The 15,958-nt window shown below is 44.7% G+C and overlaps 1 protein-coding gene across 1 annotated transcript in view; it reads left to right on the top strand.

Moving 5' to 3' along the window:
• The window catches only part of TBC1D15 (TBC1 domain family member 15), a 188,127-nt gene that overhangs the window by 126,041 nt on the left and 46,128 nt on the right, over positions 1 to 15,958 (top strand). The window contains exon 9 of the mRNA XM_069764594.1: positions 11,636 to 11,739. Within this exon, the coding sequence (XP_069620695.1) occupies positions 11,636 to 11,739 (104 nt within the window). The remainder of the gene's footprint in view (positions 1 to 11,635; positions 11,740 to 15,958) is intronic.

Below are 15,958 nucleotides of genomic sequence, written 5' to 3'. Positions count from 1 at the left end.
TTTTCCCCTTTTCTTCACAACTATGTCTACGCTGAAGTATGTTCTGCCAACACCAAAGGGCTCTTCCCTGGAGATTGTAGCAAACATCCTATTGAAAGTTGTTGTGGCTTTGCAATAACCCACAAACGTGAGAGGCCAATCCGTTTTCTAGTTTTTCATATCATCCATACAGAATCTTAGACTTAAATTCACACCAGGCTATTCAGATGAAGTACCGGGGGCACAGAACTGGTCTGATAGAACCAGGATGAAAGTTTTGACCTCTTGGATCTGTATGTAAGGGAGATGTGGCATTAGAAAAAAAGAGCAGAGCCTTTTACCATACAGCCTTCAATGATCTAAGAGGACAAGGTACATTCCTGTTATCGCCCCCTCTTTTCAATCTGGATATGTGCTCTTTTATTTGGGTGGGCGTTCCACTTCATTAGTGAACATATCACCAGTTGCGCATCTAATCAGCCCTTGGTCATTATCATAACATAATCGTTGTCTCAGTTACTGAAATGTTTACTAATCTCTATATTCTAGAGATTTTATTGTCTATATCCGCTTCACAACATTGAAATTGCAACACCAAAGAGCCGTAATGAAGGCATATTTTTCACCTTGATTAGGAAATTATTGTTAATTGATTGTCATTGTTGTCAATTCTTAGCAATGAGTTTGAAAATTGTGAGCACATCTGGGACATCAAAGGTCGGGAATTGCAAAGGCAGCTGTCAGCAGCTGACCTTGATGATTTGCTTGCTCAAGTGCACTCAGTGTGGCAAAACATATCTCAGACAACCAATAATCTCAAGGATTGCAACCAGGGTGTATAAGTGCGTGTGTTTTTGTGTGAGGCGCTCATAGTCTATGCTAATTGAATCGCCATGTATCGAAAATTTTGTTTTTATTTTTTTGTCATTTGTATATTATTAAAGGGAACCTGTCACCCCCAAAATCGAAGGTGAGCTAAGCCCACTAGCATCAGGAGCTTATCTACAGCATTCTGTAATGCTGTAGATAAGCCCCCGATGTATCCTGAAAGATACATCCTGGCCCCTGGACCGCGACGCCCATCGGACCAGAACTGGACCGGGACCGCCCCTGGGTGAGTATAATCTAACCTCTTTTTCTCATCTTTCAGGTAACATTGGGGGCTTATCTACAGCATTCCAGAATGCTGTAGATAAGCCCCTGATGCTGGTGGGCTTAGCTCACCTTCGATTTTGGGGGTGACAGGTTCCCTTTAAAGGGACACTGTCACCTGAATTTTTTTTTTTTAATTTGTTTATTAATTCCAGAGTAAACAAACAATGCACACATTTACATTTATCATTATCAAGTATACCGTCAGATACAAATGATTACAGAACATCATCATATCCAAAGTTCACAGAAGTAATAAACTGTGCATGTTGAATCACTAGTACCTACAAAATACCTACTATACAACTTAAACAACTTTAACCATTAGTAGTAAGTCGCCAAAAGAAAAACAGATTTAAATTTGCTCCGCAACGATGTCCCAAAACCACATGCCCTCCCTCCCGTGTACATATCTAATCAGCGTAGACTACAGAGTATGATAAGATGAGTTCCATCTACCCCAAATTTTTTCGAATTTACCTGGGCATCCTCTATTATGGTACAGTGTTCTTTCATATGGGATAACCGAGTTCACCAGGTCAATCCAAGCTCCGAGAGACGGGGAGGAGCTACCCATCCACCTTAACGCCAGTATCTTTCGTGCTAAGAAGAGCGTTTCTCGAAGGAAGATCCCAGTATGGTGATCCCAGGTCTCTGTATCCCACACCCCGAATAAGCAAGTCAATGGTTCAAGTGGGACAGGGATTGACAATAAAGATGTTAACAATGTCGTGACCTCTTTCCAATAGTGAAAAATTACCGGGCACCTCCATATCATATGGATAAAATCCGCACCACGTGTGTAACATCGTAGGCAGTCTGACGTATGGAGGTGACCCATTTTAAAAAGTCGTGTTGGGGTCAAATAAGTCTGATATATAATATATAGCTGGGTCATCCTGTTATTAACTGAGGGAGAAACTTTAGTTGGAGATTCTAGGATATCTTCCCACTCCTCTCCCAGTGTATCGGGAAGAAGTCCCTCCCATTTCTTCTTTAAAGAGTTAATAGTGAGCCCATCTCCCACGGATAATATATATGTGTATAAAGAGGAAATGAGTCCCTGAGGACCCTGTGATTTGAGAATGCCTATAAGGGGTAGAGATGAAATTGCTCGACTTGCACCCATATTTCGCATATGTGACTGGAAAGCTGACCTTAGCTGTAAATAACGGAACAATTATCCCGTAATTGTTCAAAGGATACAAAAACCTCCTGGTCATATATATTGCCCACCGAGAGAACACCATATGAGATCCAGAACTCAGTAGATGGGTGATTCAGTAATTCTGGGAAATAACTATTATGCCACAGTGGCATTTCGGCTATTATATCTGCAAATTTAATAACTTTTTTAATTTGTCTCCATATTAATCTCGCTTGTCGAAGCAATGGCAGCAAACGGGGAGCACTGACTTTCTCCATTTCCAAAAAACCCAATGGACAGTCAATCCGGGCAGAATGGATTAAATGACTTTCTGAATTAGGTAGGGAGTTGCTAGGCATCCACTTGCTTATCGCCCTAGCCTGCCCGGCAAGATAGTATAGATAAAAGTCTGGTAGGGCTGCCCCACCCCCCTTTTTCGGTCTCTGTAGAGTAGATAGTTTGAGTTTGAGTCTGGTCTTCCCCCATATAAAGGACGTGGTTAGGGAGTTTAAATTTGCAAAGAAAGACTTGGGTATAGGCACAGCACTATGTTGGAGACAATAATTAGATTTGGGGAGCAATATCATTTTAATTAAATTAATGCGACCTGCAACGGAGAGAGGGAGTTTGCTTCAGGTTATAAATTTAGATTTGACCAGGTCTAATAATGGATAAATATTAAGTCGTAGGTCCAGCTGACTATATTGAGACATATGAATTCCTAGATATTTGAAACTGGAGATTACAGGTAGTGACGAGAGATTTTTGAGACAGGGCATCGGAGCATGAGATAGAGGCATCAGAGCAGACTTATCCCAATTTATATAGAGACCAGAGAGTTTACTAAAATTATCAATAGTCGTTATTACTCGTGGTAGTGTTTCTTCTATTTTATCCATAAATATGATCATATCATCAGCATAAAGACCGATAGTATCCACACGATCCGCAATATTTATTCCTTTAATATCCGTGGAGGACCTTATGCGTATTGCCAAGGCTTCTATCGCGAGGGCAAAGAGAGCCGGGGACAAAGGACATCCCTGACGGGTTCCCCTATGCAAGGTAAAGGAATAAAAGATAGAGTTATTCACAATTACCCGTGCCCTAGGATTCCTATATAGTGTATCTATCCCTCTAATAAATTTGTCTCCAAAACCGTATTTCTGTAGACATGCGGAGAGGAAAGGCCACTCGAGGGAGTCAAACGCTTTAGCTGTGTCTAGGGATGCCAGAGCCCAATTATTATCCAATTCTAGGGAGCTATATTGAATCACTGATTGGACCCACCTAATATTAATGGAGGTACTTTTCCCGGGCATAAAGCCAGTTTGATCTGGGTGTATAAGGTCTAATATGATCGCATTTAGTCTAGTAGTCAATATTTTAGTGAAGATTTTATAATCTACGTTCACCAATGATATGGGGCGATATGATCCACACTCCAAGGGGTCCTTTCCCTCCTTTTTAAGTACAATGATATTTGCATCATAAAATGTTTCAGGCATAATTTCTCCCTCCCATATATTCTGAAGCGCCTTCAATAAAAGTGGTGCCAGGTGGTCCCGATATTTTTTATAGAACTCAATGGGAAACCCGTCAGGTCCAGGGGCCTTCCCGGTGGCCATGTCCATTATAGCATGTTCCACTTCCTCCAGAGTAAACTCGGCCTCCATAAAAGCTTGCTGGGCTGGGCTCAGTGAGGGAAATGTTATGTCCGATAAATAGTCTGCACATTCAGGGACCCCAAGACCACTACCCGATTTGTACAATGACTTATAGTAATTACAAAAACATCGAAGAATTTCCTCAGTAGAGGATACCAACGAACCATCAAGTGTCCGAATCTGTAGTACCGTATTAGAGGTGTTATGCTGACGTACTAAAAAAGCTAGGAGTGTACTGGCCTGATTCCCCAATTCAAAATAAGATTGACGGGTAAAGAATAATTTACGTTTCGATTTAGTGTCTATATTTTGAGTGTATAGTCTTTGGGAAGTGAGCCACTCCACCCTGTTGCCGTTAGTTTGATTGGCCACATAGGCGGCTTCTGAGTCTTTCAGCAGTTGCTCTATCTCGTCATCCTCCCCCGCCATCACCCTTTTTTATATAGGAAATTGTAGAGGACAGACATCCCCTTAAATATGCCTTTAGAGTGTCCCAAAACAGATTGAGATTCGAGGGGCCTAGGTGAGTAGAGACAAAGCATTTTAACTGATCAACCGTTCTATCACTAGAATCTATCAGTTTCAGCCAGAAGGGATTCAATTTCCAAGGTATATTATTATTTGACTGACCGTATTTAAGTTTGAGAATAACTGGACTGTGATCTGATATCCCCCTGTTACCATGTTCGACACTATTCACCCATAGTGCTAGGTCACTAGATCCAAATATGTAATCTATACGGGATAGAGACTGTCTAGTTGATGAATGACAAGTATATTCCTTTGTCTCAGGGTGACGTGTTCTCCATAGGTCTAACCATCCGCTACCGTTCATAAATGAAGCCAATTGAGAGGGAGATTGAGAAAGGGGCCCCCTTGACATCTCGCCGTCTAGTTTCAATCTGTCTTTAAGATTGTCCATGACTAAATTAAAGTCTCCCATACAGATAACACTAGCATTAGGATAATTTAGGGAGAAACCCAGTGCCATGCGGAGAACCGACATGCCAGCCGGGGGTGGGTTATAAACACATAATATCACATATTCCCGCATATTAATAAAAGCATTAACAAAAACAAAGCGACTCTCGGGATCGCGTCATGTCTCTCTAGCCTCCCACCTGACATTCCTATGTACCAACAGGGAGACCCCTCTAGAGTAACTGGTGTGAAATGCGTGAAGGGACCACTGCGCCCACGGCTTTTGTGTGCACTTAGCTGTGTCTCTGGTCAAATGTGTCTCTACAAGTGCTACAATATGTGGATGATACCTTTTAATTTGTGAAAATACCTTAATTTTCTTTCGAGGAGTCTTAATACCCCGTATATTCCACGTCATACATATAATCTCAGATCCCATATCTACGTTTGGGAAAAGGCATAATATACACCACAGCCTGGGCGGAATCAGGAACATCACGTAGAGCATAAAGTTATCACTGGCGACTAACAAACATAACAAACAATCAGAACTGGTGTAAAAAACCAAACAAAACAAAATTTGAACAGTGGAGGAGTATAATCCTACACTCCTACAGTCAGGTAGAAAAGGGGATACCCTCACTGGAATCAGCTTCCGGTATAGTTGATAAACTCAGCACCCACATGGAGAGCTCCAGATTGCGTTGCCATCAGACAAGGAGAGCTACTCAAGAGCCCGGCATACCAGGCCCCTTGTATGACCGCAACCATTCGGCCACCTCCGCCGGGTCAGTAAAGAACAAGGAGGAGCCTTCATGGACAATGCGGAGTCGGGCTGGATAAAGCATGGAGTAGATGATGTTTTTATCCCTGAGCTGCTTTTTAACTTCCATAAATCGAACTCGCTGCTTTTGAAGTTCCATAGAGAAATCCGGGAAGATTGATATAGTGGCGTTATTGAATTTAATAGGGGCCTTCTGCCTTGCCAAGCGAAGAATTGTATCCCTGTCCCTGCAGTTGAGGAGACGTGCCAGAAAGGGTCGGGGCGGAGCTCCGGGAGGAAGAGGTCTCGTTGGGACCCTATGGGCCCTCTCCACAGAAAATGTTGAGGAGAATCCGTCTCCCAGGGAGATTTTAAGCCAGTCCTCTAGAAATTGCTCAGGCTGCTGACCCTCCGAGCGTTCTGGTAGGCCAATAATTCGAATGTTATTACGACGCAATCTGTTTTCCAGGTCATCTGCCTTTTGCTTCCAGGCGTTAACAGAGCCGGTGGCCTTTGATAGCTTAGCCTCCACTGGGGCAATGGTGTCCTCTATCTGAGACACCCTTGTTTCAACCTCTGAGATACGCCCTCTCATAGCTTGGATATCATGTCGCAGACGGCCCACTTCAGTATGTACGTCTTCTATTTTCTCAATGAGAGAAGACCTGGTGAGGGATATGGCCTGCATCAACTGCTCAGATGCTTGTTTAAGAGTCAGTTCGTCTTGTTCTCCCTCCTCATTGCTGTCAGAAAGACAATTTTGCGTTGATTCTGCGTGGGATTATTTCTGAGAGTACGTGTATTATCTGGGGCATCTTCTCTGGCATATTTCCTTAACTTGTCAGCAGCCCCCGCTCCTTTAGAATGATGCATGGTGATTGACAGAAGATCCCCACTGTTATGGACCTGGTGGTTAGGAGCACCCGAAATGACCTGATGGTTAAACCGATACAGGACAAGCTCTGGGAAGTGGTAACTCTGCTGACCGCAATCCCTAATCCTATCACACAACTAGAAATAGCCGTGGAGCGTACCTGACATGGCCTAGACGCCTCGACACAGCCTAAGAACTAGCTAGCCCTAGAGATAGAAAATAAAGCCTACCTTGCCTCAGAGAAATTTCCCCAAAGGAAAAGGCAGCCCCCCACAAATATTAACTGAGTTAAGATGAAAGTCACAAACACAGAAATGAAACAGGTTTTAGCAAAGGGAGGCCAGACTAACTAAACAGACCGAGGATAGGAAAGGTATCTTTGCGGTCAGCACAAAAAACTACAAAAGACCACGCAGAGTGTGCAAAAAGATCCCCGCACCGACTCACGGTGCGGAGGTACCACTCTGCATCCCAGAGCTTCCAGCTAGCAAAGCAAAATCACGAAAGCAAGCTGGACAAGAGAACAATCAACAGAAAATAACAATCGGGGACTTAGCTTCTTGCAGGAAGAGACAGGTCACCAGAAAGATCCAAGAGCGAACTGAACCAGTACAGGAATATTGACAGCTGGCATGGAGTAACGATCTGAGTGGAGTTAAATAGAGAAGCCAGCCTAAGAATAACCTAGGTCACCTGTGGAAGGAACCTCAGAACCAGCAACTCCACTCACAGCCACCAGAGGGAGTCCATGGACAGAACTCACCGAAGCACCATTCATGACCACAGGAGGGAGCTCGATAACAGAATTCACAACACCCCACCAAAGGACCGAACTTCTTATTATGGCAGTCTATTCTCCAACAGCAGACTGGATAGGGCCAAACACCGGGACGCACCCCAAGGAGGCAGCGAGCCAGGCAAAGAATCTCAGATATTTGCAAAAGTATCAACTTAGGAATTTGCCCAGGCACCGTGTCCCAGAGCAGCCACAGTTCCCTAGGCAGAACAGCAAGGAGGGGGAATGATCCCTCCAAAGTTATGGTGCCAGCAGGGGTTGTTTGATAAGGGGGGTGCAGGGCCCAATTTTCCAGGGCACACACCGCTCTGCCCCCTTTATTATTTCAGGCCAGTAGCTCACCTCCTGAATTGCACCGGGATCGTTCTGTATAGCGCCTCTCTCCTTACTGCTGGAGAGTGCGCTGTAGTAATGGCCGCCGTCCCCCAGGGCCCGCCCGCCGCTCCCGACCCGGCACCTGTCTCCTGCTCCCCGGTGTTCCACAGCGTCCCCGCTGTATGCATATGTCTGTCGCACTCCCAGGGGATCCACCCGGCTTCGGCCGGCGCTGCGTCCTGCCCGCCGGAGCCGCGCTCAAAGATGGCCGCCGCAGCTCAGGGATTTTTGCCGCTTTTCCAAGCCGCCACAGATACCGGCTCTCCAGGATTCCACCGTCGCTGCCCGAGGAGTCGCCGGTCTCCTGAGGTCTCAGGGCACCGTCTCAGCCGGTGTAAGCTGCAGTTCAGGGGGATTAATGGCCGGATTCAGGTCAGGATGATCGGAGCTTCCATAAGGTGCGTCTTCTCTCCTAGCTTACATAGCCAGGCCCCCCCGTCACCTGAATTCGGAGGGAACAATCTTCAGCCATGGAGGCGGGGGTTTTGGGTGTTTGATTCACCTTTTCCTTACCCGCTGGCTGCATGCTGGCTGCAATATTGGATTGAAGTTCATTCTCTGTCCTCCATAGTACACGCCTGCGCAAGGCAAGATTGTTCCCTCCAAATTCAGGTGACAGTGTCCCTTTAACATGACTATCGATTCTGTGATTTCCAGAAATCCATCACTATTGATTGTTGGTGTTGCGATTTAATTTCTAAAGAGTGCAGTTATAGTGAAGATTTGTGCATATGGACATAGACTTACTTGAAATTACCCTTATGCACTCCTCATGGTTCAGACACTTAGCCACAAACTCAAATTTTGATGCCTATTACAGGAAACCTGTATCAGGTTTTATACCTCAAACGATTGGCAACTAGGTAAAGGCACTGATTACATCCATGCCTTTCCTTTACACATCTGAGTTTACATTTTGCAGAAATTTATTGTAGAATTGTTATGCAAATTAGCTGTAGTGAATTGGGTGACCACTGCACTTACAGCACTGCTGCCTCCTCCCTATTCAGTGCCCACCACCTGTCAGTGACTGACAGGACACTGAGACCTTTTCTGTCCTACCCAAGATCTGTTGCATGCGCCATTATTCAACGCGCCGGTGAATAAGGTTCCAATGAAGAAGACTGTTGCTTCCCTGCGCTATCTGCATAGTTTTCACATCACGCCAGATATTGACTGTCTTCTTAACTCCAGCTCTCCTTCCCACGCTGGTCGTCCTTTTGAAGAAGATGGTTACGGTCTGGCGTCATCTGCAAACTGTAGACCTCATGCCAGACACTAACAGGCTTCTTCATCAGTACATACACCATCCTGGGAAGTGATGATGCTTGCACTATACCTCGGGTTGGAGATTGAGGTCCCTTAAAGAAGAGGGAAGACTGGTGGAGGGTGGGAAATAGAGGAGGGCAAAAGAGCTGTAAGATAGACTTTCACGTTACTGTGATAGATAGCAGGTGCTACTGCTAAGATTGTAGGTGGGTGGGGGAGGAGCTGGATACTAGGCTCCGCCTACTCCCCCAATCCACCTATATGGAATCTTATTAGCAGTAACTGCCATCTCCTATCTCAGTAATGTAACCCTCTGTCTTCACTGAATACAAGTTTTACCTGTAAATTAAGACTTTTGTGAATGAATAATCGGTCCTGGCAGAGAAAGAAGCAGATTTCTTTGATATGATATATTATACATTTTCTTATTTTCACATGCACTATTGATTTATGAAATAAAAATTAAAATGATTGTTAAACTTTAAGGTTTATGTGCATTTGAAAAAAAAATTTATTTTTTTTTCTTCCTCTATAGTCATTGGATTGATTTTAGTCTTTTTAAATCTTAGTAGGTGATTTTATTTTATTTTTGTGGGAATGAGAGCTTTTACATAGTAAAAAGTATTGTTCCCTCTGTGAATGAAATCCCTGGTATTACTTGTTATGCTCATCGGGGATTTATCTATGAACTCCATTGTTCTTCTTTTCCGAAGTCTGTTGTGCCACTCTGCATGTTTATTTTCCTGACCTTAGGTCCTCGTCTTCATTTAATTTCTCTACTGCTTGGTACATTGCTGTTTGCTGGGAATAGTTGCCTTTGCATCTGACAACTGCTCGTTGATTTTATATTTGATAGTGATAAAGAAATCCTAATCACTCAAGATGGTAAATGTGTTTTTTCCTAAAACCCATCTGGTCCTTTTTCAAATACAGAATGATGTGCTTTTATTGCATCCAAAATGTCAATCGTAAACCGAGAATCCTCTTCTCATTGACCTCCTTTATCACAAAGCACTCCTTGTAATCTCTCCGACATGAGCACACTCCAATGTGCGCTGCAGCCTTTGGATCCAAGGCAGCGGTAATCTCTCCAAAATGCTCGCTGCATCAAATTCTAGTTAAAAAGGGAACAGACGTACACTCCTGAAATGTGTGCTATACTTATAGTGCAGTCTTTTATGGATTACATTGCTATAAGATGTGTAAGCAAAACTGCTGTTCACTATATTCTGAATTTTACTCTATATTCCAACAGTGGGGCAGCTTTATTGCGCTAAGTGCATCAGAATTCTGCCATCATTTGCACCAAACCATGGTCTTTCACGACCTTTACCATATTAGTGTATTAGACACTTTTTACGACTTGTCCAACTACATGACATGGCCTCGCTGAAAAAGTCATCAAAGGGTGAAAACTGGGCTTGTGGACAGTTTTTGTGCTTGGTGATAGTTTAATGAGACGCATATATCCCAGGAGGTAAAACGAAATGGTGGTTTCAAAGTACAAATGACTTCTTCATCAGGAAAGACCACTTAGTGGTCTTTCCTGATGAAGAAGCCATTTGTTCTTTGAAACGCATTGAATAAACCACCATTTCGTTTTCCCTCCTGGGATATATGTCTCATTAAACTTCAGCAAGTATGGAAACCATACACTATCCCCGTTTTCACCCTTTGCTGTCTGCTGGTCATTTGCTGACCCGTGGATCTGCTGCAGCTGATTTTTCATATGACATGCTTTCAAAATATTTCAAACAGGTAAGTTTAATCTGATCATACCACCTGTTATATCTCTCGGATAAGATCCTATTTTTTGCGCTGATCTCTACCACAGCTCTGTGATTATATCCATTTGTCAAAAAGAGTGCCAAAATGTGGCCCACAAAGTAAGCCGCCAGCTAATGGGTGGTGTAAAATTAGGGTAGACCGTGTTAGACCGAATTTACAAATCCGTGTGACTGTACTCTGGTCACAAATCACAGACTGGCCGCAGGTTTCATGTGTCCCAAACTTGACAGCCTCATATAGGAATTCAGGTGAGGAGACTTATGGACAGTCTGTGCATTGCAGCCCATTCTTTAAAGGGGTACAACACTATAGGACAACTTTTCAATCCATATGTTTGCCCGCCAGTAAAACCGTGTCACTTATACTCTACTCCGGTGGCGGCACGGTCTCTCCTGAGGCATGCTTGACATTGTCATGGGAACTCTGCAGCCAATTGGCGCAGTCTTCATACAAATTACTTCCATCCGGAGGAAGTTAGTGCTGTTGCTGTCTCACTTCCTCTGGCTATATGTGATAAGTCCATAGGCGAGGAGATGGAAGAGGCCACTGATTTGCCACAGGACTCGCGTGAGGGAATAATATCAAGCAAGCTCCAGGAGAGACTGTGCCGACGCTGCTGGAACTCCACCGGAGGGGAGTATGTGTTCTTATTTTACTGGGTGCAAACATATGGATTGAGAAGGGGTTGTCCTAGTAGGCTATAACGCCTTTAACACAGATGTGTGAATTCGGCCTTAAAAATAGAGATTTATCCAACGACAAGAGGCATTGTGATGAGTGGCTCATTTTAAAGCTAGTCTAAGTTTGCAGTTTCTAAGAATTTGACAGTAGTGATAAATGTGCCCCCTTATTTTTATGGTTGGGGAAAAAAAAGTCTTACTGGAAATAATTCTGTTTCCTGCAGGGACTCTGCAATGCTTTGAGGAAGGAGGCATGGAAATATTTGCTGGATTACTTTCCTTGGGGCAGCACAAGAGAAGAACGAGCTCAGCTGCAAAAAAGAAAAGCGTAAGTAACCATGCATGCGGGAAGTTTCTCATTGTGAATATACAGACTTCCATATTGAATAAATGACACTTGACTTGCTGTTTTTTTTTTTTTTTTTTTAATTTGCTTCAAAACAGAATGGCAATGAGTTTTGGCTTTATTTGCACTAGACAACACTTGGCGCACACTCCATTTTATTTGTGGGTTCAGATTTAATTTTCTGACTTGGTGGTCAAGAGGCAAGGTTTGGTAGGAAGAGGTTGTGGTCTAAAATATATCACTGCATCAAAACTGTGCCCACATTTTTACACAAATTACACGGGTAAATTAAGCCAACTAATGGGTGATGTAAAGTTAGACAAAAGTGTCTGGTATTCACCAAATTTATAACCCAACCGTGAGCTACTATTATAAACTTCATGCATTTTACTGCTGTATTTTAAAAAGAACCCGTCGCTTGATTAAAAAAAAATTGAAGTACCGTAAATACTTTGTAAGGCGTTCTGAGCTCCTTGATTCTGAGAGGACATTTTCTCCTTCGCCTCATTGGGGGACACAGACCGTGGGTGTATGCTCCTGCCAATAGGAGGCTGACACTAAGTGATACAAAAAAAGTTAGCTCCGCAGCAGCAGTATACACCCTCCTGCTGGCTCTCAGCTAACCAGTTCATGCTTAGTGTCTTAGGAGGCACAGGTCGGGTTTCCAGACCTCCCGTTTTTTTTTTTTTTCTTTTTCACCATGGAAGACGAGACAGGGGCGACGGACCCTTTTGAAGGGTTCCGATCTCCCCAAACCAACAACGGGCGAGCACGTGGAGTGTCGCCTCCACGTATCCTCTCCCGCAACGTGGGACATTATGCCGGACTCCGCCTAAGGTAACGAAACCCTAGGCTGTACAGGCGCATATGGACAGTCCGTGCGGCCCCCACTGCTTCACCAATACTCAGACAACGGTGATGGAAGGAGGCGGACGGTCCGTCTCCTCATCCACTGAAGGGAGGATGGAGCTAGGGTGCCTGCACCGTCCTTTATACAGCGCCCCTCTAACCTTACTCTCTGGAGCCATGTGAGGTGGGGGCTGGGAGGGCTCCTGCTGCGGCACAGTTTTCCCCTGCCATTCAAGATAGGAAGCCTCGCTCCAGCCTCATGCCCGTGTTCTCGGGCGGGTGCTGGGAGTTCCCTGCTGCTGGCGGCGCCAGGCCGCGGGCCTAGATCCCGTTCCTGCCTCCCTGTTCCGGGTCCGTCCCCTCCATACTCGGGCAGGCCTCAGATAATTTAGTCCCCGGCTTCTGGCACGGTTAGGCCGCAGGCAGAAGTCCCGCCCCTTTTAGCCGCATCATCTTCTGGTGGCTCCGCCCCCTCATCCTTGGGCGGATGCTGGGGAAAAATGTAGCCCCCCGGCTTCGGCCTCCGATAGGCCGCGAGTCGAAACTCCGCCATTTCCAATGGGACTGTCCACCAATTGGGCACATTTTTTATATGGGACATCACTAATGCTTCCTTCTGTGACGGGTTCCACAGGACAGCTGGAGACACAAGACTGGGGTAAGTGCTACTCCCCCCAGCCTGGCAGCTGCAATATATATTCCTTCAGCTTATCCAAGTTCTAATTATAACAGCAGCAGGTCCAGCATTGGTAGAAGGACCCAGTCTCATGTTTTTATATATGCCGCATGTATGGCCTGTCGGTCCGCTTTTCCGCTTGCCCAGAGTAATCGTCTCTGTGAGGCCTGCGGTTCCGAGCGCGCTCAGGAGCCCTCCCATGCCACTCAGCCCAGTGTGTTAGGAGCAGAAAGCATGGTCTTCCCCTCGGAATGGGCTTTGTCTTTGTCGCAATCTATGGCGTCCCTAACAAAGGCAATTGAGTCCCTTCAGACCCCATCTAGGTCGAGAGGCAGTGGTTCGCCTGTCCTGGAGAGGTCCTCTGACTCACAGGAGCCTCCGGCCTGCAGGGGCCGCTCTCTCACTAGGCAGACACGGGGGAAACTAACCCACACCACGTCCCCCGGTCCGTCAGGTGCATCTGCATCCCTGAGTTCTGTCTTTCGTTCACCTTCACCAGCGGAGATTAGTGAACATGGTTCGGAGTACGATTCCGAAGGGTCCCTCAATTTAGAGGCGCCTGATTACTAAGAGTCAGTTGATAGCCTCATACAAGCCGTCAACCAAAACCTGGGAGTAGAGGACGTATCCAGCTTGGCTTCCGGTCATAAGGTGTCTTTTAAGCAGCCCCATAGAGTTTTGTTTTTGTCAGCATTTAGGCAGCATTTCGTCGCCAGTTTCAGGCACGCTTTTAAGTCTTTTCGAGTGGACCATAGCGGCAAACCCCGCTGGCCCAGGTTGACCTAATCAAGACAGAGATCGTCAGATCTCTTACAGAGCCAACCCATTGGGAAAAACGCGGTTACAACAGCCTAAATCAGGAAGATGTAAGTCCCACAGATTTTCGGCCAAATATCTGGAGGCAGGCTCAGGTTGACACCAACATATGCTTTTTTTTCAGCCAATATGCAAACACATGGGGTATCCCCTCCACGTATACCTCCCTATGATGCGAGATGCCATGCCTGGTCTGATTCTTAGGGGCGACGGGCCCTTTTAACCCCTTCATGACCCAGCCTATTTTGACCTTAAAGACCTTGCCGTTTTTTGCAATTCTGACCAGTATCCCTTTATGAGGTAATAACTCAGGAACGCTTCAACAGATCCTAGCGGTTCCGAGATTGTTTTTTTGTGACATATTGGGCTTCATGTTAGTGGTAAATTTAGGTCAATAAATTATGCGTTTATTTGTGATAAAAACGGAAATTTGGCGAAAATTTCGCAATTTTCACAATTTGAATTTTTATTCTGTTAAACCAGAGAGTTATGTGACACAAAATAGTTAATAAATAACATTTCCCACATGTCTACTTTACATCAGCACAATTTTGGAAACAAAATTTTTTTTTGCTAGGAAGTTATAAGGGTTAAAATTTGACCCGCGATTTCTCATTTTTACAATGAAATTTACAAAACCATTTTTTTTAGGGACCACCTCACATTTGAAGTCAGTTTACGGGGTCTATATGGCTGAATATACCCAAAAGTGACACCATTCTAAAAACTGCACCCCTCAAGGTGCACAAAACCACATTCAAGAAGTTTATTAACCCTTCAGGTGCTTCACAGCAGCAGAAGCAACATGGAAGGAAAAAATGAACATTTAACTTTTTAGTCACAAAAATTATCTTTTAGCTTGCTTAGCTTTATCTTTAACAATTTTTTTGATTTCACAATGGTAAAAGGAGAAACTGAACCACGAAAGTTGTTGTCCAATTTGTCCTGAGTACGCTGATACCTCATATGTAGGGGTAAACCACTGTTTGGGTGCACGGCAGGGCTTGGAAGGGAAGGAGCGCCATTTGACTTTTTGAATGAAAAATTGTCTCCACTCTTTAGCGGACACCATGTCACGTTTGGAGAGCCCCCGTGTGCCTAAAAATTGGAGCTCCCCCACAAGTGACCCCATTTTGGAAACTAGACCCCCCAAGGAACTTATCTAGATGCATACTGAGCACTTTAAACCCTCAGGTGCTTCACAAATTGATCTGTAAAAATGAAAAAGTACTTTTTTTTTCACAAAAAATTTCTTTTCGCCTCAATTTTTTCATTTTTACATGGGCAATAGGATAAAATGGATCCTAAAATTTGTTGGGCAATTTCTCCCGAGTACGCCGATACCTCATATGTGGGGGTAAACCACTGTTTGGGCACACGGCAGGGCTCGGAAGGGAAGGCGCGCCATTTGACTTTTTGAATGGAAAATTAGCTCCAATTGTTAGCGGACACCATGTCGCGTTTGGAGGGCCCCTGTGTGCCTAAACATTGGAGCTCCCCCACAAGTGACCCCATTTTGGAAACTAGACCCCCCAAGGAACTTATCTAGATGCATATTGAGCACTTTAAACCCCCAAGTGCTTCACAGAAGTTAATAACGCAGAGCCATGAAAATAAAAAATAACTTTTCTTTCCTCAAAAATGATTTTTTTAGCCTGGAATTTCCTATTTTGCCAAGGGTATTAGGAGAAATTGGACCCCAAATGTTGTTGTACAGTTTGTCCTGAGTACGCTGATACCCCATATGTGGGGGTAAACCACTGTTTGGGCGCACGGCAGGGCTCGGAAGGGAAGGCACGCCATTTGGCTTTTTAAATGGAAAATTAGCTCCAATCATTAGCGGACACCATGTCATGTTTG

Source organism: Ranitomeya imitator, chromosome 4 (assembly GCF_032444005.1).
Source record: "Ranitomeya imitator isolate aRanImi1 chromosome 4, aRanImi1.pri, whole genome shotgun sequence".
NCBI classification, from domain to species: domain Eukaryota; kingdom Metazoa; phylum Chordata; class Amphibia; order Anura; family Dendrobatidae; genus Ranitomeya; species Ranitomeya imitator.
Note: the sequence above shows the minus strand (reverse complement) of the source record. Positions and strands in the feature narration are given on the sequence as shown.